Raw genomic sequence first — 26,779 nt, 5'->3', positions numbered from 1 at the left:
TCAGTTCTGCAGTTTCCAGTAAATGCATGGTTGTGCATAAAAAATAAGTTGCTATTATATTAACACAAGATTATGCCCTTGAATTTATATATATATATAAAAAATTCAGCTTGGGTTTTCTGACCATGGTTGGCTTAAGTGTCCCTTTATCCTTTAAGTGACACATTTGGCCCACTTCTCAAACGTGACCAAATGGAATGCATTATTGTCTCTGAACATACCTTTTTCCCAAATCTCTTCAAGAGTCAAGAGGGACAGACCCAAAGATATACCAGCTCTAAGTCCACTTTCTTCCACAGTTAGTTTGAAGGGGAAGGGAAGGACAGGACAGATTTTGAAACCAATTAATATTCTCCATAGTTGCTTTGGCAGAGAAGGCTTTCCTTCACACCCAGGGGAACATGGGAGACAGGGATTTTCCCCTCCTTGTGTACATCAATTGTCAATGAGTGCCATTTTAATTCACTATTTATTTATTTTGTCTCTCTGTGTACATCTGATTGTCTTTAAGATACCACAAGCATTTATTTTCTTTTTACTTTTCTATAAGCACATAGGAAATGTCTTGCTGCATTAGAGTAAGACCTGCAAGTTTAGCATTCTTTGAAAGAATGTCAGCTACTGGCAGATCATAGGTAGCCCCCCATAAATTGGTCAGTTCTTTTCTTGCCATTTACCATATCCAGACTTTTGTAGATTAAAACCTTGATGAAATGAATTAGCACTCCACATGTACACACACACACTTGAACTTCATATTAGCAGCCTTCAAAAATGCAGCCTGGCTTGTATCCAGGGATGTTTTTCAGAAGCAGATAGAGCAGAAACTTGCTTACAGTAGCCCTCCCCCAATTTCCACATCTTGCAGCAGTTCCACAATACCCCATCAAATGCTGTTCCCAAAGGTCCTGCCAGAGTAGCATTTTTGCATGCAAGCCAAGAAAGCCCTCATTGCACAAGCTGACTTTTGATCATCTATCTCTGTCTCAAGCTAGATATTTATGCTTGGAATGCAATGCCTTTCATGCACAGGATCATGATCACCGTCTTCTTAATGTGCATTTTGTGTACATTAAATTTGTACATTTGAAAATGCCATTATAATCATATTTACAGGTAATTCAGGAGGCAACAGAAAATCATTTGAGGGGGGGAGAGGAGTGGGGACATTGACATACCTATTATTATTTTTGTTTATTTTCTTGCAGACCAAGAGTGAACAATTTAGTATACGACATCTGACATCAGGAAACTGGGAAGTTATCAAAATCTTGGCATATGACGAATATACGCAAAAGATGTGAGCATTATTTTTCTTTGTCTGTTCAGGTAAAATATATGTGTTATCAAGCTAAAAATCTGTTTTATTGGAAACCACATTAACTATTTCTTTAATTTTCAAGCATTACCATAAGATATAGCCCTAAATATAAATGGAAACTTTAATTGCAATCCACCCTGCTTTACACTAGGCTGGGGGGGGGAGATATTGGATTAGGCAAAGGACCCCTCTTTCCAGCCCTGTCAGCCTCCATTAAGCCATGCCAATCCCCAGACAGGGATTGCAGTGCTAATTCATTTCATCTGTCAATGTACTGAAGAATCTTTCTCAGATAAAGAGCAGAGATAGACTGTGACATCTTCTGGCTGACTACATTGGCAGAAATAACAGAAATTAAAATAAAAAATGGGTTTTTCTAGGCTCTAATAAATAAGGAGCATAACTTGAATACAACTTGGAAAGCTAATATATTGGATTACATTCTCAAATCTCCTACAGATTAATTGTGTTCCTTAGAATACTTAGGGATAAATGTCGGATATCGTCAGTAAGGATGAATGTGCTGGGGGTGTTTTGCTTATAAAAGGACTTGTCTGCCACCCTCGCAATATTATCAAGGGAAAGAAGCATTTTCGAAGGTTGAGTAAGAAATGTTTCTATGATTGTAATTCATCTATACGGTAGGCAGAGCAATCCAAACTGTAGGAAGCCAGCATAATTTACATGCCTATTTCAAACTCTGTTCAGAAGCAGGGCTGCTGCCAGCTGAGCCTGCCCAAGCCTGGCTGAAGGAAAACAACCCTTTAAAGTGGAGTTTGAATTATACCACCCTTTTTTGCTAGTGTAGCTTCCACCAGGTGGGTAGGTCAAATGAGTCCGAAATAGAGGTGGCCCTGTTTCGCCACCGCTATGCTACTAGAACACCCTTTCTTCAGCAGAGCCGGGATCTAGTTCTTACAAAGGCATATATTTGGCTGAGCTGGGATGAGGCACTTTAGCCAGCACATCCCTGGCTGAGCTCAGGCATCCTATGCCTGTTCTACTCATCCTGGTGGATCTTTGGTTTGGACTGCTCCCTAGGTTTGTGAGATTCCCCCAGTTAATTTTCGAAGAATTTTTATTATGCTGAGGTTTCCACATCATAACATGGCCCTTCCACATCATAACATGGCCCGATGTGAGAATGAATTAATCTGCCCGGTTAAGAGAACACATTATTTATACATTATACTACACACAGAGAGAGACAGACAATTTTAAGCTAGGTCACATTCTATTCAAAGCAGTTCAGTGCTATTGACAATAATGTTGCAATCTATCTCTTAATTGTACCAATAGATTTTGAGATAGTTTGTCAAAATAGGAAAAAAATGCATTTACAAAATATCCTCTACTGCATATATCTGCTGCAGTTATGATACTCCTTTTGTTTATCTTTACAACAAATTACTATTATCTCAGCTGAAGGTATTTAATTTTCTCTTTCATTGCCAGTTATTTTTTAAGTACTGAGAGTTCACCAAGAGGAAGACAGCTACATAGGTAAGCAGAACAACAACAGCATATTTTCCAACTGATTGACAGGACCTGTGCCTCTTTGTTTATAAAACCTGTTATCCTTAATGTCTGAAGAAATAGCTCCATGCATTCTTATTCATGTGCCATCAGTTACCTGAGAAACAGACAATACGATTCTGTGGTCTTACAAAGGATGTTATTTTATATATGTGATGTATGTTGTGATAAAACGAGTGCCACTTTCAGTCTCTCTTCTGATCCTGATACCGAGTCTAGTTAATGTTTTGTATACATTGAAACATTTCAGGAAAATAGAAATGGGACTGGGGGAATGAAGTAATTTACAAAAAGTTTGTCCCCTTTAAGCTAGTTTCCTGTGATACTGGTCCTCATAGTCAGCTGTATGCAATGCTGGTGTAATCAGAGTAGACCCATTGAAATTAATAGACATGACAAACTTAGGTTCATTAATTTTAATGGGTCTACTCTGATTACACCAGCATTGCATACCATCTAGTGTATGCTTATGTTGCATGCTATCGTAATGTCATATTTGTATGTATTTGTTAAATGTTGACATGTGCTTTGTCAAGATCTGCATATATATTTGCATTTCAGTGTGTCAACGATTGAATTGTTGAATCGCCAGTGCCTTTCATGCAACTTCATGAAAGATCAGTGCACGTATTTCAATGCAAAGTTTAGCCCAACTATCAAGTATTTCATACTGCAATGTAAAGGTAAGTCAGCCTCCTCAGTTTGATGTTAGTTGTATTTCAGTTTATTTTAAACACCAACACCTTTTTATTATCCATTTGTCATCTTGCCATAAGCTTCATGCCATCAATCCATGGAAGTTTATGGAATAGAGATGGGAAGGAGCTGGCAGCAGATGTGGTAGTCACAACTGCACGGCACAATACTACACTGTTTGTTTAAAGAACTCAGACCTTGCAGAAAAGAAATAAAAATATGTGGCATCGGCTAAGAGCATAACTGAGAAGAGAACATGAGGGAAGGTAGAAGCTATGAAAAGGCAGCAGAGCAATCGTATGCATTTTTTCTCAGAAGTGGGTCCCACAATAGTCAATGGAAGTTTATCCCAGGATTGCAGCCATATGCAATTATACAACCAATAGCAATTGGAGTATGATAATATCCGGAGGGCCATAGGTTTCCCCTTCCTGTAAAAGAGCATGGACACTCTGCAAGCTCTGTTCCAGACTCATCCAGAATAGTGATGGATAAGCTCCTTGTGGCTCAGCTCAGAGCCGGTTTATGTAACTAGCTTTCTTGCACGATGTTTTAACATTTTTTATTTCCAATCCCACCCCCACCCCTGCTAAAGCTCAATGACAAGGAGATGGAAAATATGTCTAGAATTATCTATAAGTGCATATGTATATGTATTGGTAGAGGAAAGACAACAGTCTGTATATGACACTAAAGCCTAAGCTATGGTTACAGGGAGCCACATTTGTTTTCTGATAGCATAGATTTCCCAGTTCTCAACCTGATGCCAGATTTTGTATTTGATAGAAATAAATATTGGGATCCGTTATTACCAGACTCCACTAAGTCCCTAAAAGATCTAAAATGACATACCGTAGTAAGCTCTCTTTAGCCCTGTTAATACATAATGCTAAGGCAAACCATGACCTACTTACAAATGTGCAGGTTCTCAAGACTGATGCCCCCTCAGTCCTAATGCTCTACTCAGGCCTAAGCCACGGTTTGGCTTAGTGATATGTCCGAACCCAGGCTCATGGTTTGTGTCACTCCAAGGAAACCACAAAGTGTAATCAAGGTTTGTTCTTGGTTTACTGCTCATAGTTTGTCTGGAAGATAAAAAGCGCAAGGCTGGGTTCTGATGTACCCAGCAGAGCAGGAGCAGGACTGTGGGAGCAGCAAAGCAGTCTAACCTTTGCTGCTGCCATTTACATGTTTGTTCATTTGCACTAAACCATGGTTTCGCTTAGTGTTATGTGAGAACTGGTCCTATAGCCTCAAACTGCCTTCATTATCAGGAATCTCAGGAAAGTGCATAGGAACTTGCTGCTGATGAAGAGCAGTCCACAGTTGGAAAGAAACAGATTCAGAAGTCAGCTTGACTGTGGGATAGTAGAAATCGCAGCAGCAAGAACATAAATTGAGGTCAGGCTGTCCTTGACTGTGATACTGTTGTCTGGCCCTTGAATCTTGAACTGAGCCTGGGACACATTACTTTTGAGTTCTTTCCCTAAATCTCTAACAGCCTCCAAATGACTTTGAAAAGTGCTGAATACTCACTGTTCTCTTTTGAATTTAATAGTAGCTGCAGGTGTTCCATACTTTTTATAATCAGACTATTAATCGCTCTATGTGTCAGTTTCTCAACTGTAAAATTAAGATGATAATAATAATAGTACCTCAAACGTGTATTATTTGCCATGGGACTATTCTAGTAATGCACTGGCATTAACGAGACTACTCATGGGTTTAGTGTTGAAGAACATGCATTAATTGTTTGGAGGACTGAGTGCAGAGCAGCTAAAGCGCATCATGAGATGCTTGCTTTCTACTGAAATGCTGATGCCTCTATATTTTATAATTTTATGTTTAATAATTGTATGTGTATGTTGTCTGATGTTATAGGACCTGGTGTTCCAGTTGTCAGTGTGCATAGTACAAGCAATCCTGAAAGTAAGTCTACACTACTAGTTTATTGTGGATTTTCTCTCTTACTTTTAGACCTTCGCAGAATTAATTTATGAAAACCCATCTTAATTACAGCCTAGCAATAAACATCCCTGTAAGTGATAAGAGTAGAGGAAAATTAATCAAGTGACTATAACATACCAGGGATTTTGCAGACTGATGTTATACTAGATGTATATCTTTTAACTCCTGTTAATGCTTGCGTTAATTAGGTGGCACAATGGCACGATCCCTTTCACTAACTATGCAAATTGAGTTCCTGTTACAGGGACTCGGTTATATGCTTTGAAATACTTTAAAGCTGTAATCCAATTAGTTTGGATTAAGGTGCTGTTTTACGAGTGCTACTTGTCTAATTCAACCTACGTTTAATAAACCAAATTTTGCTTTTCTTAATCTTCTGCAGTATTACAAAACTCTTTAAAAATGTGCAGTGTGTTTCTCCAAAACTGTAAGATATATCCAATAAAAAACCCACCCACAAAAATCCCTCAATATTCTTTCTACTCTAATAATTCATTTCCACAGATGATATAAAAATACAAGCCCAGTAGGGTTGGGAGTGTGTGAAGTGACAGATTACCTGCCACATCCAAAATCCTGTTGGCTCATCCTGGCCAAAGCAGGAAGTATGGACAAGCTTCCTCAGCTAGATTTTCTTTTTATTTCTTTATCCCATTTGGTTCCAATGTGGGGCCAGGCTAGTGTAGATGTGGGACCCTATACTGGAACCTCTGCTCTACACTTTTCTGTCAGTGAACAGGCACCTGCTCTCCTCCTTAACTTCTTTCAGCCAGCAGAGCTGGGGATTTGCAGTGTTCTCCTTACCTTTTTATTTGAAATCTCAAAAATAAATATCAACATTTCATTAACTTTAGCACTACTGTACTGCTGGCATTTAGTCTGAACATTCTTAGCATTAATTATAATTTAATTTCAAATGTATGGCTGGAAAGTTTCAGTCCATTCCATGCAGCTGTGCATCATTTGGATAATGTAACTAATGCACTTTAATTGATGAAGACTTGGATCCAGATGATCCCTTGTTCAAGTCTTTTTGATATTCTCTTTAAAGTACAATATTTTTGTCTATGTTAACTGGACTAGGCAGTTGTCAGCATAATGGTTTGATACTTGTACAAAGAAGCAATGACTGGCTCTGATCCTTTTTAGAGTCTCCATCTGCAAAGGTTCAAAGGAAAGATTTCGTTTGTTCAGAGCATTTTTTAGCAGAAAATTGGATAATGTCTAGAGATCATTGTTTGCCATTTACGATAAAACCAATGACGTATCTAATGCCTGAATGCAAAATTAGATAATCTCTTCTATTAATAAAGCAGAAAATACACGATTGAAGTTTACTTCAATTACTGTATCTGAAACAATGATTACAATATTTTGGTTGACTGCCCAGAAATTACTTCCTAGCTAGATTATCCCTTGTTGCCCTAAATGAGGAGAGATATAAAAAATGAAAAATGAAGATTGAAGCTGAGAGAAAACCAATCAAATATTTATCCAGCTACAGATGGATTAAAAAATATTAATTCAAACCATGTTGTAATGTTAAGGTTCTGTGGCATTCTGAATTGAGCACTGGCAGGCTGGGCAAGCTATTCCCTGATGTATAACTTTTTCTGCACTGGTTCATTTAATTAAGGACCATAGGAACAGAGGACTTTGCTGTATGCTAAGTCAGACCATTGGTCCACCTGGCTCAGTTTTCCTCATGCTGACTGACAGCAGTTCTGCAAGATTTCAGGAGTCTCTCCCAACCCTACCTGGAGATGTCATGGATTGAATTCTGGACCTTCTCTATGCCCCTGAAAATCACCTGCCCTGTCCTGGATTCAACGGATACTTTGTTCCCCCTTAGCCTAATTTGGGATTGAGGTGGGGAGGCTGCAGGGCAGTTCCAAACACACCTCAGCCAGGTCTGGCCTACAGTAGTTTAGTTGTCCATCCATACCCCAGAGAATTGAAAGGTGGAAATAGGAAAATACTCAAGGCAGTCATTTGTGGCCTTACTCAGCTGAACATCCCTTCTCTCTATAGATAATATTATTCCTGATCCACCCAAGAACAGGCTCAATTAGGTAACCATCAGTATTTAACAATGGATCAAATTCAACTGTGTTACAAATAGAGCTAAAGAGTGTTCATAGTATCCATTATATAAATATGTTTTTAGAACATGCATTTGGTTTGGGTTTAGCCTCCTTAAAAATATGGATTGTTATTTTTATACTATACTGATTGATACACGCATATGCGATTCTTTTTCTTGTCATTTGCTCTTGCAGAATTTTATATACTAGAAAATAATTCTGTATTAAATGAAGCAGTCTTAAAGAAAAGAACATTCAGGACGGAAACTAAAATGCTTCACATTGATGACTATGGTAAATATATCTGAATGCTGTTGAGAACCAAACAGAACATTTTCAATTAATATGTTTTTTCATCTTTGAAACTACCAGCCTTTAATGTTTTACTCTTTTCTTAAAAGAACTTCCTTTACAGTTGTCATTTCCAAAGGATTTCACAGAACGGAGTGCATATCCTGTCCTCTTAATAGTGTGAGTATAAATCATTAAAATTAGTTAAATTGATTTATGAAATGGTTTGTTTGCATGCTATTCTAAGTCACATGAAATTGTCATTGTATGAAGGGCTTCACTAAACATCATGTAAATTATTTATATATCAATAGATATGACCATCGTTCTATTAGGGCAAATATTTAACTATCCCCCCTCTTCCCATGTGCTGTTTCAGGGACTCTCCCAACCATAGCTGTCAACCATCCCTTATTTGGCGGGAAAGTCCCTTATCCCAGTGCCGTGTCCCACTGCTGTCCCTTATTGATGATGTCCCTTAAATTTCCCGGGTTTCAAAGGAAGCAGCTCCTCTCCCTCCCTCCCTGCCAGCCAGGGAGGAGGGAGGCTCCAGCTGCGTTGCTTGGCTGCATTGCTCACCCAATAAGGAGTCTAAGAACGACTGGGGGGTGGAGCTTGCATGCCTTGTGCCAATCAAATCGGCCGGGTTGCCTGGGGACTCACCTTTGCTCAGCGCTTCCCAGCGGAGAGGTGACGGTGGTTTTCCTTGCTGCATCCCCTTTGCCGGGTTGCTGCGCTATGGGAACCACTGCTTGAGGCTTCGTTTGGCTGCTGGCTGGGCTTTCTGCCTTTGGCTCGGAGGGGCTCAGAAATTGAACACACCTGTGCTCTGAAAATCCCTTATTTTGGCTGCTGATCCCTTATTTTCGAGGCTGCTGGTCCCTTATTTTCAAATCTGTAAGTTGACAGCTATGCTCCCAACACCCCAGAGCTAAATTTGAAGGAAGTGCAGGGAGAGGAGAAGCTGTTGTACAAGCAGAAGTCCTTGAGCAGGCTTCTGGTGACAGCATTCATTAGTTTAATCCTGCCCAAAGATATAGATACAGCTGTCCATAAGAGGAGCTATCTGCTTGGTTCACATTATGCACTCATGCGCACACCACCTTCGGAAGGGATCAGATGTTAAACAAAATAACCACTTGATTATCCCAAGAATATCTTCCCTGAGGTGGATGGTAGTTTTTTCACAGAAACTGTTCAAATGTTGAGAGAAAACCAAAGGGATCTACACAAGTCGCTACTACTTTTCCCATGGTGACTAGCAGTTTCTCTATTTCTGAGCATGGAAAACATTCCTGTATGCTTTGACCATTGCAGGGATTGCACAGGTTTTTTGTTTTTTTGTTTGTTCATGATAATAATAGCCAGAGCCGTAGCTACAAGGGCTGGGGGGCTATCTGGGTTTTCGAGGCACCATTGAGGCTTGGTCTGTGTTTGTGCGCACACGCAAATGTGCACAGGTGTGTGTGTGCCAAACTGGGTATTTTACCTGGGTGAAATTTCTTGAAGGAAAGCTTTTCAGGTTAAAAATAATTTGTCCTAGAATCTTTGCAAGATAGAAGGATTTTGATTATATGTAATAGCTGAAAAATGATATTAGATTTGATTTAAATTGTAGTGAGCACATACCACAATAATTTGCTTCTGATTTTTTAAGCATCTGATGCATGTGTGGCAAGTGCCCTCCAGATGTTCTTTAACTATTTCCTTGTTTCATAAAAAATTATGTATTGTTCGATAGTAAAAAACAAACAAACCTCCAAGCAGTTTACAAAAGATGAAAGACTAAAACCAAGAATAAAATTGCAACTCTACTTTAAAACATACAGAAGTTAAAATACTAAAGCAGATTAAAGTTACACTCACTTTCTCACTAAAGCTCCCACCATCCACAGCCAGCATAGTCAGTGGTTGGGAGTCAAGTTTAGTAGCACCTGGAGGTCACTGTGCTAATAGAATTCATATATGATCATGGCAGCAGAACTACACTGGCCATAATAAAAGTGTCTGATTCAAAAGTGTGCAAAGAATTCATTGGGGTAGCTTACATATATTTATCTAAATATATTGTACCATTTCCCCACAAGCTTAAAGTGGTCAATTCTTTAAAAATGCAAAAATTAAACAAGGCAAAATTACACCATTATCAATCAAAAGAATAGCACAGAACAGTTGTGATAGATAGAATCCTAATTTCCTTTGAACTCTGCTCTTGCTGGTGGAAAGCAGGAAGGAGAAGAGATTTTTTTTTGCAGATTTCCCTTTCCCCCTCCACTTTTGTTCCCTCCAAAATGTTGCTCTGGAGCACTGGAAAACCAGAGCCGTGTTGGAAGTGGTATTGGGAGTTGTAGGCAGGGAGGCAGACCAACAATTATCACCTGTCCCACCAGCAGGAGACTCGCTTGGATCACAGTCCTTACCAATGGGAAAAGGAAAGGGGAGGGTTCTGTTGTAGTTAAAAATCAGCTGATTTGTATGAGTTGCTTTTCACACGTGGCCTTCAGTGTGAAGCCAAGGGCCCACCACACAATTACCTTTTTAACACAGATGTGCTATTTGAAGGCTGATATCTTACAGAAAGTAGTGGGAGTGTTATGGAAGGCCTCCAAGCTTAAGAGATCTACATAGTTCAGATGGGGAATTAGAATGGCTTCTCAGACTGCATCCATCATCAATTAATCATTTGTATTTGCATCAAGGATTCCTAACTTACTGTTTGGTTAGATAGTGGCCTGGTTTCATAATTTAGCATTTAGGGGCAAGTGCTGTAGCTCAGTGGTAGAGCACAGGTTTTGCACGCAGAAGGTTGCACTTCGATTCCTGGCATTTCCAGGAAGGGCTGGGAAATACCACCCACCCGAAACCTTGAAGAACACTGCCAGTCAGTGTCAACAATATTAAGCTAGGTGGACCAATGGTTTGGTTCAGTATGAGGTTGCTTCTGATCTTCAAGGCTAGAGAAGGCCCTTTTTGGCAATGTTAAATCATGGTTTAATGTTATATCTGAACTGGACCACTTTTCACTTATACGATACACGATATCTTTTTATTGCTCTTGTCTTATTATGATATTTTACTTTTACCCTACTAGATAGATATGGCTCATGTAGTTATATCTTGGTCTGTACACCTCCTTGCATAACCCCCTTGCTCACTGATGACTTGTCATCCTCTTGCTCCAGTGCTCGGAAATGGCAAACAGAGCTGAGTTATACAGTCTTTAGCCCACCTGCCAAATTAGCATTGCTCAGATTGCTAAGTATAGCACATTTGAAATTGAGAACATCATCATCTAGATTCCTCGGCGTGTCTTTTTCTCATAAAGCTCTCACAGTGCAAAGGAAATTCTAGTTAATGAAACTGGAAGTTGCACATCTAAACTATACAGAATGTTACAGAATGTTTTCAGATTCCCCCCCCCACCTCCCAGTGTAGCAATATGAAAAGAAATAGCAATTAGCAAGGAATCTCATTAGCATGAATGGGAAGTGCACAGAAGAACCTTCAGCATCTGCTAACCTTTGATTATTGATAAGACTGAATTTATCATATTCTCCCCCCACCCTTTTAGAACACCTAAAACTGAAAAGAGCTGTCGCACTTGTGGGTTGTGCTGCTTTCAGGCAGTTTGCCTCATATACTTTTCTCCCAATATTCTGTTTCTGCTGTCCATTTAGTTTTCCTTTTTTCTTACAATATTTAAATTATTGCTCGTACAACTGGGTTGCTACTTAGTATACGTGGGTACTATTTGCTAGTATGCTAGTTATTAACTCTTTTAAAAAGCTGAAGAGTTTCTACAGTTGCACATGTCTGCAACATTAGAACACCGTTGAGCAAGTTACGTCATAAAGTATATGTTAATGTATGGTTACATAAATTGTTTGTATAAAATGAAGCATCCATAATGATCAGTAAGGCAACAAAACAATACTCTAGATTTGGGTTGTCATGTGTCCTACTTTAACAGAAGGTAGTCCTCTACTTGAAGGACTGTATAGTCCAAGTATAGTTTTAAAACAAAGAACAATAAGAAGGGAGGGCTGGGGCATTGAAGTTGTCCATCAACAATTAGTACTTGGGCAGAAGGCTGGTGAGATGTATTATATTTCTATTTAAAGTATTGCAATTGTTACTAAATTTGCATCTAAATATGCACATTTTAAGAAATCGGTGTTCTCTTTAGTTTTTTCTTCTGGTGATGTCTAAGTGGCTACTATTTTCTGTTCTACTCATTTTATTTATTTCTTGGATTGCTAGTTGCCTTTTGACCTACGGGTCTTCAATTGTAAACCAAAGAGCTACAGTTTGAAACCTCTTCAATCCAGGATGATATTTTAAGACATGCACTGATTTCCAGCAGTGTCGGAAAACCTCTGTTAGTCAGTTCACATGTGACCGTGATATGTAGAATGGGATATAGGAGTGAACTTTGGTTTCACACAAACATATCCCGTCTTCCACTGTGCATATAATCTTTAATGAGACTAGGCCTTTCTTTGTAATGGCCTAAACAACTAGACCCAACTCGTGCTACTCTAAGGGGTGGGGTAGGATGAGTTGTGAGGCTATAGGGTGAGGAGAGGTTTGAGCTAGCTGTGAGGGGGTAGCCAAGGGGGAGAGGAGTTAGCAAAGGGGTTGGTGAGTGGAGCAAGCAGGGGTGACAGACTCTGGTGTAACTGTATATGGGGATGTACCAGGTTGTCATTTTAAAGAACGATCAGAACATAGAAGCAAGAAGAGAGATCTGGGAAAAGAATAGTTGAGATAACTGAATTAACAGAAGGGTACTGAAAAAGTGTTAATTCTGAGAGTGAAAGCTTCACAGTCCACCCATCTGACTCAATCGTAAAACATGGAAATAGTTATATTTCTGAGGCAGGGGGTGGCTTACATGGTACCCTCGAAATGTTGCTGGACTACAACTTTCCACATCTCTGACCACTGGCCAGTCTCACTGGGGCAGTTAGGAGTTGTAGTTTAACAAGTTGTGGGAGCCACCATATTGGCTATCCTGTTGAAATGCAATTATGTTGTGCTCACAGCCAAGGAAAGAAGAAGTGGGGGGAAAGGAACACATTGACTTTTCTATGTTGTTCTAACAGTAAACCATTTTTCTTTTCTTTCTGCTGAACCCCTTACCTTTTCAGTTATACATTTTCAGTGCTGGTGTTTGAGAAGTTATTTTTAGAAATCTCTTCACAATATAATGAAAAGTCAATACTAAAAGTCTGTCAGGAGAGACCTTCTGGGGCTGATTTAATTTGTCTTGGATCTTTCAGAAGAGCAGGAGGTGGTAATCCTCAATCCAATTTGCTAGAACCTCTACCCTGAAAGTGCCAAATTAGTATCCTCTTATAATTAAAGATAAGCCCAAATTGTACCTGAGAATACAGAACTTACTTTTGCGGTTCACATGTTGCTTCTGTCCAGAATGAATACAGCATTAAGTCCATTGAACTGTGTGCAGACTTCAGAGATCTGGTTTGGGGTGGGGGAAATATAGATTGGCACTTAAAACACCAAAAAAAAAACCTCTCATGTCCAAGCAGTGACCTTTTCCTCCTTCTCAACACCAGAAGTACCTGCTCTTAAAAAAAAATACAGTCGATCCTATGTTTATGTTATGTTACGTAACCTCTGGTTACGTAAACTTCGGGATGCGTGCACGGCAAACCCGGGAGTATTTTACTGGGTTTCACCACATGCACATGTGCAGAAGCAGTAAACGGTCTGTGCATGCGCAGAAGCGGTCCTCAGGTTTTGAAAACCTCGGGATCCATCTGCAACCAGAGGTACCACTGTACAGTGGTACCTCGGGTTACAAACACTTCGGGTTACAGACTCCACTAACCTAAAAGTAGTACCTTGGGTTAAGAACTTTACCTCAGAATGAGAACATAAATCGCACGCCGGCGGTGTGGCGGCAGTGGGGGGGCCCATTAGCTAAAGTGGTAACTCAGGTTAAGAACGGTTGCAGGTTAAGAACAGACCTCCGAAACGAATTAAGTTCGTAACCCGAGGTACCACTGTACTGCTATTTCAGATACAGAATCATGTTGTTTCTTTTGGGAACTATCAGGGGAATATAAGTTAATTCTGAAGTCCCTCGTGTAGGAAACAGCAGAAGAAAAATGGGTGACTGTCTGAATTCAAAAGTGTGGGGGCCTGACTCACTCTCGGAGCTCCCAGCAGAGTTTAAAACAGAAATAAGTGCAGCATTTGCAAAGTGTGGGGAATATGTGTGGTTAAACCTTTATATGCCCCAGTATTAAGCACTTACCATTGTACTCTCCCACCTTGGAGTGAATAGACCACAACCTTAAGTTTAAATGCTTTACTTGTAGTAATGAGAATTCTGTGCCCCAGCAGAAACAGCATGGATAAGGTATTCTTAAGTTACAAAATATAAAAAGTATATTTGGATATGGAGTCATTGCTTGGGAGCTCCAGCTTCATGTATCTGGTGAATTGCATGCTTCTAAGAGAAGAACCAGCCCAAAGGAGAGAGGTCATGACCAACCTGAGTCTTTTCTAGCAGTTAAGAACTCTGGGATCCCTAACCCCTTTCTTACTAACAATTATGTATAGATATGTTTGGCTGCATAAATTTCCCACAGTTTCAAGTAGCAGTGATATAGATGCCTTTTATGATGTCAATTATCAAAGCTCTACATTGTGAAAGTGGTAGTTCTGCAATTAACATGAGGTCCTATCACACCAGGTCTCTGTGTGCAATCTCTTTTCATATGATGGTGCACATATGGTAAACAGTTAATTTCCTTTCAGATGATGTTGCAGGATGCTTTATTCCTGATTACAAATCAGCGTAGTTCGCACCTTCTTGGATATTGAAGGGCTGGAAGCTTCAGACAGTTGTATCACTCTTCGAAGGTTTAATTTCTTTCAGCAGTCCCCCTTTACAATAACACACCTAATTTTCGAAACTCTGCCAATGTTCCTTTTCTACACTGTTTGCAGTTTGATACAGTGGCGCAGCTACTGTAGCTTCAATTAATTTAAAGCTCCACGTCCAAATGGGGCATGTTATGAAGGGCTTGAGGCCATTAGATAGAAGAGAACAATATTAAGAATCTGTAGCCCTCTTCATGTGTTACTCACATATAAAGAACATTAAAATATTTGGTGAGCCCTGCTGGGGCCTATTCTATCATTCTGTTATAACAGAGGCCAGATGGATGCTTACGGGAAGCCCACAAGCAGGATATGAAGTCAAAAGCGTTCTCCTGCTTGTGATCCCAAGCAATTGGTATTCAGAGACATAATGAAAGCATCTTGATTGTATATTTAGCTACACTGAATATAGCTTCTGCAGCAGGGAGCTTTATCTACATACAGAGGCATTCCATGTGATTTAGAAACCTGAGTAATCCTGGGTAAGGCATGAAGAGGACTTCCTACTTTTAGAATGAACACAGTATTGGCAATTATCCTTTTATCAGTCTCAAAGAAAAGTCACTTCTATAGCAACTAGTTATTGAAGAAGGCATTTTTTTTGGGGGGGGGTACCCAAGTGCTCATAAGAATGAGAAGACAGAAGATAGCCAGATAGTGTTATGTGAGCATGGCTGAATCTACCCCCTCCATACACTTAGTAATACCTGAGCATCAGTTCAGCCAATATTATCACCTTCTATTTCTCTTCAGGCAGAAATAGCTACAACATGGATTGCTTGAATATGCCTCATTGGTTGGAAATAAGTCATGAAGTCTTTCTGAAAGGAGGGTGAGGAAGGGCCTGGCTTGAGGCCTGTGTATTGCAAGCCTACAGTGCCAAAAGACATTGCCATATGAGTTTCTGACAATCAGCATGGTGCCTGTGAACGGCTCTTAACTACTTACATGGAAGACATATATGGAAGGCCCATATATTTGTAACCTAAAACAAATAGTTGAGTTGTATTTAGAATCATACTATGTTATGTGTATGTACTGCTTTTAAGGCTTTTATGCCAGTATAATAATAGAATCAACACAGATTCAGGTGAGAGAGCTCATAGCAAGGAGCTATGTTGGGATTCCTGTACCAGTCAACTTGGGCTCTAAGATCTGCAGAGGCAGCATTTTGTGTCCTGTGGATGGAGACGGCTCATTGTATGGGGACACAGCATAGAGCTTTATCTATGGTGGCAACCTGACTATGGAATTCCCTAGGAGGAAATCCATGTTGCACTAATAAAATAATTCAATCAGTGCAAGCATTTCTGCTTGCTAGACAGAACTACCTCCCCTCCCTCAAATGCTGTTTGGGGCTTCTCACAATCCTTCAGAGCAAATTTGGGGGAAGGAGAAGAGGGAAGACCTGTTGTGTTAGCAGGAGTCCTTGCACTGCCTTCAGCTAGTGTAGTGGGATACTTGAATCTGACCCCCTACCTTTAGGGGTATGTTTGTTGTTGTTGTTTAGTTGTTTAGTCGTGTCCGATTCTTCATGACCCCATGGACCAGAGCACGCCAGGCACTCTATATGCCTGTTGTCTTTGTTCATGGAGTTTTCTTGGCAGGGATACTAGAGTGGCTTGCCGGTTCCTGCTCCAAGTGGATCACATTTGGTCAAAACTTTCCACTATGACCTGTCCATCTTGGGTGGCCCTGCACGGCATAGCTCATAGCTTCTCTGAGTTATTCAGGCCCCTTCGCCACGGCAAGGCAGTGATCCATGAAGGAGAGGGGTATGTTAGTCTACATCAATAGGCTTCCAGAACCAAGTCAAAATATTGTGTTTTTATATTTATAATTTTATATTATGTTGTAAGCCATCCAGAATAATAATAATAATAATAATAATAATAATAATAATAACAACAACAACAACTACTACTACTACTACACAAGGGATGCGGGTGGCGCTGTGGGTTAAAGCCTCAGCGCCTAGGACTAGCCGATCGAAAGGTCGGCGGTTCGAATCCCCGCGGCGGGGTGCGCTCCCGTTGCTCGGTCCCAGCGCCTGCCAACCTAGCAGTTCGAAAGCACCCCCGGGTGCAAGTAGATAAATAGGGACCGCTTACTAGCGGGAAGGTAAACGGCGTTCCATGTGCTGCGCTGGCTTGCCAGATGCAGCTTGTCACGCTGGCCACGTGACCCGGAAGTGTCTGCGGACAGCGCTGGCCCCCCGGCCTATAGAGTGAGATGGGCGCACAACCCTAGAGTCTGGCAAGACTGGCCCGTACGGGCAGGGGTACCTTTACCTTTACCTTTACTACTACTACTACTATTATTACTGGTACTGCTACTATATGTTTGCAAGCAGGCTTTCACTGGTAAAAGGTAAAGGTAAAGGTTCCCCTGACCGTTAGGTCCAGTCACGGATGATTCTGGGGTTGCACGCTCATCTGGCTCTATAGGCCGAGGGAGCCGGCGTTTGTCCACAGACAGCTTCGGGGTCATGTGGCCAGCATGACTAAGCTGCTTCTGGCGAACCAGAGCAGCGCACGGAAACGCCGTTTACCTTCCCACTGGAGCGGTACCTATTTATCTACTTGCACTTTTGACGTGCTTTCGAACTGCTAGGTGGGCAGGAGCTGGGACCGAGCACTGGGAGCTCACCCCGTTGCGGGGATTCGAACCGCCAACCTTCTGATCAGCAAGCCCTAGGCTCTGTAGTTTAGACCACAGTGCCACCCACGTCCCACTTTCAGTGGTACTGATTAGTATCTCCAAGGTTTCATGATTTGAGCACTATTCTGCCTTTTGCACTTTTTTTAATCTACTACTTTATGCTACCTTTTGTCCTTTTTCCCTTAATTTATAGTTTATACTTTTATCTGCAGTTGTTGTTGTTTGTAAACTACCCAGAGATTCATTTGCATGAGAGGTGGTTTAGGAACAATGAATAAATAAAGGAGAAATGATCCATATATTATTAATATTAATGTTGTGAAGTCTTGTCCTTTACAACAACTGACTTTCCCAGAAAGGCTTTAGGTTTTTTTTGTCAAGCAAAGTTCAGATATGTCTTGGCTGACTCCCTCAGCTACTAAAGCCTTTCTTTTTGTTGCAGCTGTTTGATGCGGTTGCTTTGAAGGATGCAGTTTCCATTTGCGTTGGTCCAATAACTCCCTTGGGCCCCTTTTAAAGGGTGTAGCATCAGATGTGTATATTCAGTAAAGACCCAACCCCCACCTTGAGCCATTCCTCCTTTTCAAAGTATAATTTAGTCTACTCTCAGTACACTGATTCTGTGGACTATTTCAACATAAATGGTTTGGATATTTCAAGGAAAGTTGTAAAATGTGTATATATTGTATTTCCACTATAGCAGAAGTGTTAGCCTCTACATTTACACATGTTACAATTGTCTGTACTTACCCCCCCTCTCATTTTGATGCATACACTAAAATTGCTACGTAGATTGTAAATTCTAATTCTTCAGTTTGGTCCTCCCATTCCAATATGCTTCATGTTCAACTTCCTTTAACTACATTATATATACTGTACTCTATAGATTAGAGAGATGTACCATAATTGCCTGAAAGACTGATTATTATCTCTCTTCTATATAATTAGGATCAAAGTTTAACTCTCAGATCTTTGATTTTCCTCATTAATGTCCACCTTATTCATTTAGAGATTTGGAAGATACACTCCCTGGCTGCATAGGAAATAATTAAGTAGAGTGAAGGCAGCAGCATTTAATCTGTATAATAAAAGTGAGAGGTGATCATCATTCTTTTCTCTCTCTGACACAATTAACCTCTTTCCTTGAAATGTGTAGATAATGCATCTTAAATGGTAGCATCCATTGTGTAATACTGTTTGAAAATTTGGGTATAGTAGAAGTGAATCAGCACATGTCTCCAGTAATCTTAACAATTAAATCATCAGGATAAGCTACTGTTTCTCTGCTGTAGGTAGAATCCAATTGGTGCCCGTCTCATTCACAGTGGAGGCATCCACTTACGGAAGAGAAGGGGGCAGTATTTGCCAAGCCCACTTTCCCTCTGCAGCCAATGATCTAAAAAGTCCTCCAACTTTCTGGATATGAGTTTAAGCTGGGGGGTGGAGGTGAAGGGGTGGAGTAGGTAATGTAAATTATTTATCCCCCCCCCCTTTCCAGCTCCCTTCCCTGAGTACAAGGGCACCCACTGGATTGCACTCTTTTCCGCCTCCCTTATGCCAGGGTTGGGGAACCAGTGGCCTTCTAGGTATTGTTGAATTCCTATTCCTATCAACTCCAGCCAGCATGGCCAGTGATCAGAGATTATTTTAGAATGTCATATTCACTGTGGGTTTTGAAATTTTGAACTGCTTTGGGTAGCCTATGCCCCAAAAGGCAATATATTGTTAATTTTATAATTATGTACCCCAAACCTGTACCCCAAAATCTGGAGGGTCACGGGTTCTCCATCCCTGCTTTATGCAAATGGAAAATAATTCAGATCTGGCATAATTTCAGTCATTGGGTACCAAGCTTCCTATAAAAGATTACTCATTATCATATTGGAATTTTAAAACATGATAAAGTGAATTTTAGCTGCATAGAACAGCAGGATAGAATAACGCAGACTATGCTATATTAAATATGAACAGCAGAAAGTTCATAGGAAAGCAGAACTATCCAGCTGCAATTTTACTTTAAATATAGCACTCTTATACTTATTGATTTCCTCTGGTCTGTTTGCTGCAAGGATATTCTTAGCTTTGATCAATATGTGATGCATATGATAATGGAAGAACACACGGCTCAGTATAAAGTTACAATACATGTGGTATTTTCTATTGCACAAAACTGTATAGTCTGCAATCTAGAAATATAGGTGCATAAAAGAGAACCCACTGTGTACAGTTAGTGTTGTCCTTGGAGGTTTTCTCTAGGAACAGAGTGAAGGAATTATTACGTTTTGGATTAACAACATGGCAGGATAGGAGAATCATCCATTTTCATAACTTATTTTAATACATGCAGATTTACATTTTATAATGTCATGCTATTTTTTTTTAAGGCAGAGCTATAACTATGTACTTGATTAAAAGGTAAGAAGAAAAACTTCTGGGGATGTATATTTAAAACAAGCCGGACAACCATAATGATGTAACTTACTGCATTTGTAAATGTTGCTTGGAATGGGTTTACAGGCATGTGTCAAGATTTATATTAATGTCCAGTATTGGAGATATCCTTAGGAGCCACATATGGTCATAAGGGCTGCATGCAATGGGAGGAATGGTAGACTAATCATTACAGGAAAAGCAGGGGTGACTAGGTAGTATTTTCCTTCTCTTCCAGCTCATTTGGTCAAACATTCCTTGGGGCTGTGGTGGCATCTCTCTTAGTCTGAAGATGGTTATCTTAGAAGGTAGTTCCATAAATAGGAAGGGCATGGCCATCTAGGACTTGATCCTGGGCGAGGGAGCTGACTTGCTATGCATTACACAGATAAGGCTAGATGAAGTGGGCAGGGTGAATTTGTCTCAGATCTCTCCTCCAGGATTCTCTCTATAGCACCCATCCAAGTGCTAGGGAGGTGGGTAGGGAAGCAGAGCTGCTGCGGTGTTGAAGTTCCATCAGCATAACCAGGATTCCAATTAAACCATCTTCCTGTTTATACTTGAGGATAGGGAATTCTGCTGGGATATTGGCAGAGCTGGCTGTGCCATGAGGCAGACTAAGGCAGCAGAAGCCCCCAAGTTGGATGCCCTGCAGGTGCCGCCCCTGTCCCACCAGTGCAGAAATGCTGCCAGTATCAGCCGAAATCATGTGAGCTCTTGCCCGAAATTGTGGAAATAGCAGGCAGGTAGAGAATTGGTACCAGTGGCAATAAGTATGCCAGTGGCAACAAGTATGCCAGTCGCAACAGGAGTAGCAGGGCAGGGGAAAGCAGCACTTCCTGTTTTGCCTCAAGTGGCAAAACAGGATGCGCTGCCCCTGGGTTCAGGTCTCCCTGCTGCCCAACAGTCTCCTTGCCTGAGCTAGCTAGAGTAGTATTGAGCACAGTAGTCTCTCTGATTAGTGGTTGAATGACTCAATGCCCATGTTGATGCGAACCTTTCAGTAGACTTTTTGGTTCTGTATGGGGTGGTTGGTGAGCTAGGTATGGACTTGGATTTAGGGTCATAGATTTATTGTCATGTATAGATTCCTACCTTGTGGGGTTTAGGCTTAAATAAGCTCCTAAGCTCAGAGTGGTACATGACCCATTATAAAGGTCCAAAGATGGATCTAAATCATTTCCTAACTGCTCTGAGTGAGTTTTCTGCTATATCAACCAGTGATTCTGTCAAAGTCTCGGCCTGTCTCTGGGGTAGGAAAATGACCTAGGTGGTTGACAGAATTTCACCCAAACTGATGGGTTCAGGCAGCTGATAATGGAGCCAGCTGCCTCCTTTGTTTTTTTGGGAACTCAGGGTGATAATGTGGCAGAGACAATTATTTGAGCAACAGTGGGAGGAAAACTCAAGACAACATGACTGGACATGGACTAGAGCCCATGTTGAGTCCTCTGCTGTGGTGATGAAAAAAACCCCACACTTTGCCTCTACCGAGAGGCACCTAGCTGAACTATGAGTTTTAAAGAGTCTGTTGCATCAAGAATTGAGGAAAAGGATGTGATTTCCCATTTTGACAGTATTGCTAGACATTTTGCAGATAAAGTTGCTCACATCTACTGTGACTTATATGCCATGTTTGTACCAGATCCTAATTATGTATCTCTGACTCCTGCATGTCTTGTCGTACTTGATTCATTTCATTTGTACAGTTTGAGGAGATGGGCAAGATTAAGTGATCCCTGCCCTTCCTGGCACATTAAGGAAGCTAAGTCTGGTTGAGTGGGCACAGAGAGTAGGGACTGTCTATTTGTCTATTTAGCCTTAAGGTGGCTGTCATGAAACTTTTATAGGAAAATCTCTCTCTGGGTGGGTTGGATAAGTTTCCAGCCAGCCTCTGCTCTACTCTTCTTGGGAAAGGTGCTTGAAACCCCAAACCTAGCATCTCAGATCCTAGGTGGCATCTCAGATCCAAGGCTGATTGGATGAAACAGATTTAAATGGGGCTAGACAATCTGCCTTCAGGCCTAGGTTTGGGGTTTCAGGCAGCTTTGGTTCTCTTGGTAGATTATTTGTTCTGGGAATTAGGCAGGTGGAGTTTGGTGAACCTCAGTCCTACCTATGACAGAAGCATGGCAGGTTGTGACAAGAGAGGGGCTACACCCAAACTCTGGAGCACCTTGCTTCATGAAATTTCAAGGGTTTACTCCCTTGACAGCTGTCAGGCAAATACGGTAATGCTTTAAGCAAAGGTTTTCAGTTATCTCTGTTCTGCCTCCCTCAATTGATTTTTTTAAAAAATACAACTGCTTTATTGTTAAACTAAGATTTTTAAATGTTTTAAGCTGCCTTGACAGATGCATTTGTGTTAGAAGGCCAGGTTAAAATTCTTATATGAATAAATTAAACAATCCTTGAATTTTTAAATAGTGACATAGTAGATAGTAGCTACACATTTTATTGTCAGTCTCTTTTGCATAGCTGTTTCAGGTTCATTTGCATAAGAGAGTTTATTAAGAGAAAGGAAGAGAAATTGAATTGAAATTGCAAGTCTTAGAAGATTGTGTTTTGATAATAATAATAATAATAATAATAATAATAATAATAATAATAATTTATTATTTATACCCCGCCCATCTGGTTGACTGTCCCCAGCCACTCTGGGTGGCTCCCAATCAAGTATTAAAAACAATACAGCGTTAAATGTTAAAAGCTTCCCTGAACAGGGCTGCCTTATTTTGTTTTGTTGCTTCATTCATTGAAATTAAGTAGCCTTTTGTATATAGTGATACAGTGTTGAATAGACAAAAGAGGCTGAGAATCTTCATTGCATTCTTGATTGGTACAAAGGTGAAGATGCAGAGTCCAGAGCTGTCAGATCTGATACTAATTGTAGTAATGGAGTTCATATTTCCCTCAGAGCTCCAAGCAGAAATTATGGTTTAGTCTTCAGATTTCAAATGCCAAGTGATGGGCTGCCATTTCCCCCCTTGAATATCTATTGTGTGAGGGACTGCACTGCTGGAAGCCTGCAAATTACCTGCTGAGGTCCATCATTTTGCTGTGTAATTGGTATCTCCTGTATATTTAAAAGGCACATCAGCTTTGGCAGATGTTCTGAATCATAATACATCCTGCTAACACTGCAAGTTCATAAGATATATATCATTAGTATCTGCAAGCACAGACTTGGTGGGTGTCAACTTTGTAGACCAATGAAGAGTTATAGGACTGCACTGTTGGAGGATACTGCTAATGCAGAAATAAAAACATGGACTTCATAAGGATTAGGGACAAGAGGAAAATTAGTCCCTGCCTAAAATCAATGTAGTACTGCTTGGGTAGAAGTGGCCAATAAAAAATTGGAAGCAAGGGTATCTTCTGCAAATTTCCCTTCTGTGGTTGAACTGTGAAATCTGTAGAAATCTGCATTATCAGTTGAGTGGGAGCTATTTTTTGCTGCTATTTAATTTACTAGAACAGAATGCACTTTTCTTTTTGTGGGGATTCAGATAAGATCTGGTTTCTGCATGTGTGTATTTCACTTCTTATTCCTTTATTACTCAGCGCTTGATGAATGGCTGTGAAATATGTGAGCAGCCTCCATGGGAAAAAATGTAGCATTTGATATAACAGGTGATAATATAAGTTCTGTCTGGGTTTTTAAATGCTGAAATCATTGATTGATGAATATGCACAGGCCATGGATCAAAAATTTGCAAGGTTTGGAAAGCAAATGCCTGTAGTATCTTTAATCATAACCTCATTGGAGGCAATGGGCTGTTTGTTTGTTTTCCTAAGATTGTGAGGCCAGGAAGCGTCTATGATAGCCTTTTCCGCTAAACAGTGGGGTATCAATTCTAATAGATAGATATAGTGTTCAGTATTTATATCTCTTTTAGTCCTGTGAAGGCATGTTAAATCTTCCTCAAAAAAAGCGAAGTGTCACATCTTTAGATGCAAAGAACCCTAAAAAATTAAACAAAGAGGTAATAACAACCCAAGATGTTATGTAATGGGTGAGAGATAAAGCTCCTGTAATTCACATAAACGACAGTTTTGTGAACAGTTGCGATGTTCATAAATGGAAACTTCTTTATTCTTTGGAAGTAGTTTAAAAGATTATGACCTAGCAGGACTTACTGTCATGACCATGACATCATGGAATGCAATATGCTTGTCTTGCTGTAAATTGGCAAAGCAACACTGTCAGATGATGTCCTCCATGTTCCCAGAAAGAACAGTGATTGAAGGGAATAGTAATTTTTAGTATGTTCCTCTATGTCTCTTAGACTCCCACAGTGATTATTTTTACTCCACTCTTCAAGAACCCTGAACAGTGAGCTCATAGATACTGTCCAATCTAATTTCCACACAAGGTACAAGCAAATATACATTTATTTTAATTCTGCTGGCATATATAGTTTTCACTGAGATATACCACTTCTTGATAGATTGCTTGGTTTTATGACATGTGTGGCTGAGGAAAAATAACAAACCTTTCTCAAAACTGACATTTCATTGTCATTGAAAAAAAATATGAATAGCAGCAGTGTTGAATGAAAATAGCCAGTAGAAGTGTTTCACCCCATCCTAGAATATTTGTATTTCCAGTCACAAAATAAGTTACAGTCGTTTCTGTATCTTACTAACTTGGAAGGAGAAAAGAGTTTTTCTCAATAGCATTTCCTAAATCTCCTAGAGGTTATTATAAAATCCAATTGGGCATTTGCCTGTCTGGGGAAGACTATAAATTTAATAAAGAAAAATAAATTATGGTGCAGGAATTTGGCCTTTCCATCAGTTTCAGACCTGTGTGGTTATGAATCCTCCAAATAGCTGTTGCACTTATGCCCAGTAAACTCATCAAAACTATAGGAGATTATATAAGTGGACAGAAGCAAGTGCTATGAGTTACTCACACATCATCTTTCTTTGCTTATCGGTTTCCTGTGCTAAAACCTGTACATCTTTTATGGGGGAATCACATATTAACTATCCTGGGTAAGATGCACACGAATTGCGAGTGCGCAAGTGAACAAGGGAGGAAGGCACATCTATTATTCACACATAATATTTTGCTGATTTTATTTCACATGCACAGCAAATCTGAAAATATGCAACTGGAAATAGGATGGTTATTCCCCCCCCCCCCTAAAAAAAGAAAGATGGTTCACAGGTGGCTGGTTGTGCAAGTTTAAGTTGATTGTTAGATGTCACCAAATGTACTTTTCCTCCTGCACCACCAGCCACCTGCAAAAGTAGTGTTGATTGGAAAATGAAAATAGAACTGGCTAAAATGCAGGTAGGCTGCCTTCCCCTTCCCTGAAAACACTGCAGCAAATAAAACAGTTGGGCTCTAATTGTATCTAAAATGTTTTTGTCCAGGTGGTTTTGTCCAGGTTAAGATTAATTCATGCCTTTTTCCTTGCCGCTGTTACCCTCCTACCCCATCATATTCTGCATTCAGTCTCTTCGTTTAAAAGTGTCAGGTTAAATATCTCTCATGAAACCTTGGAGATGTTTTCAAAATGGACAAGTAGTCTGATATGGTACAAAGCATCTTCGTGTGTTCCTTCCTTCCTAGCTATGAGACGAGTAAACAACGTGTTAATCTTAACAGCTTATTTCTGTACAGTTCAAGAAGTTATTTGTGTTTACTGTTCCCCATAAGTGATAACAGCAGTGGTTAATGTGCTGTTATAGATTAAACTGACAATAATTCAACTGGGTTGCGTAACTCCTAGTGAACTCTGCCATCCAGGTTAAATAAAATATTGAAGAACTGCAAAGTGCATCACATTGTCAATAGCCTTCGTTTCTGTCTGGTATGTTGGTATTTACAGCGATGAAGCTCCAGGCAGCCAGTTGGTTACAGATAAGTTTCACATTGACTGGGATTCTGTGCTTGTCAACTCTGATAATGTCATCGTAGCTCAGTTTGATGGAAGAGGGAGTGGATTTCAAGGTCTAAAGATTCTGCAAGAAGTCCACCGTTCCTTAGGATCAGTGGAAGTGAAGGACCAGATAGCAGCTGTAGAGTACGTATGTGCAAAATATTATTCTATTTCCTATATTCTATTCTATCCTAATTGGGTTGATCCAGTGTTTATTTTGGAAATGTATAATTGCTGTAATGGATCAATATAAAAATATTTAATGTTTGACAGCAAGAAAATTAAATAAAATTCACTGAACCATTGTTTTGGGATTTCCTGATAAAGGAAACTTCAAGGTCTAGTCTAACTGGGCTTTTTAATTGACTAATTAAACATCACATAATGGAGAAGGGGTCCATATGTTATGCATAAAAGGTTAAAATGTATCAGACAATTGCAATGTATCCCAGTTATGAAGAGTACAATTCTGCTTATCCCACTTCTGGGCTAAGGATCCTGTTTCAGCATAATAAATCAAATTGATTTATCAGATCCCACACTCATTTGACAAAGCTGTTTAGGCTGTAATACTATACACATTTTCCTGGAAGCAAGTCACATTGAACAAAATGAACTTAATTTTGAGTAGACATGCACAGGATTGTACTCTTAACTTATCTTAAAATGTATACATCCCTAATCAGTGTAATAGCTTAATTAATAATGCTGCTTAAGATATACAAAAATCTGAATAAATGGAAAAATTGTGTTTTGTTATTTACTAATAATAGCTAAAAATGCATCAAATTGTACTACAACAGTATTCTTTTGAAGGCCCACCAAGTCTTAGAGGCTGTCATATCATGCCATTTTGGATAAGCCACACCTGCCTTCCTAGGGCCTGACACCATATATAATGCCAGGAGTATGGAAGTTTTGGTTGCTTGAATGCTTTTCTTCTTTCCTGGGATCCCACATTTAGGGACAAGAAGAATGGTGGC

At 40.0% G+C, this 26,779-nt stretch overlaps 1 protein-coding gene across 2 annotated transcripts in view; it reads left to right on the top strand.

Moving 5' to 3' along the window:
- Positions 1-26,779, top strand: part of DPP10 (dipeptidyl peptidase like 10) — a 512,130-nt gene that overhangs the window by 474,063 nt on the left and 11,288 nt on the right. For both annotated transcript variants that reach the window (XM_053405055.1, XM_053405066.1), the window contains exons 14-20: positions 1,209-1,300; positions 2,777-2,824; positions 3,419-3,540; positions 5,435-5,482; positions 7,801-7,899; positions 8,007-8,076; positions 25,746-25,940. In XM_053405055.1, coding sequence (XP_053261030.1) covers positions 1,209-1,300; positions 2,777-2,824; positions 3,419-3,540; positions 5,435-5,482; positions 7,801-7,899; positions 8,007-8,076; positions 25,746-25,940 — 674 coding nt within the window. The remainder of the gene's footprint in view (positions 1-1,208; positions 1,301-2,776; positions 2,825-3,418; positions 3,541-5,434; positions 5,483-7,800; positions 7,900-8,006; positions 8,077-25,745; positions 25,941-26,779) is intronic.

The sequence above is a fragment of the Podarcis raffonei genome, chromosome 1 (assembly GCF_027172205.1).
Source record: "Podarcis raffonei isolate rPodRaf1 chromosome 1, rPodRaf1.pri, whole genome shotgun sequence".
In the NCBI taxonomy this organism is placed as follows: Eukaryota; Metazoa; Chordata; class Lepidosauria; order Squamata; family Lacertidae; genus Podarcis; species Podarcis raffonei.
Note: the sequence above shows the minus strand (reverse complement) of the source record. Positions and strands in the feature narration are given on the sequence as shown.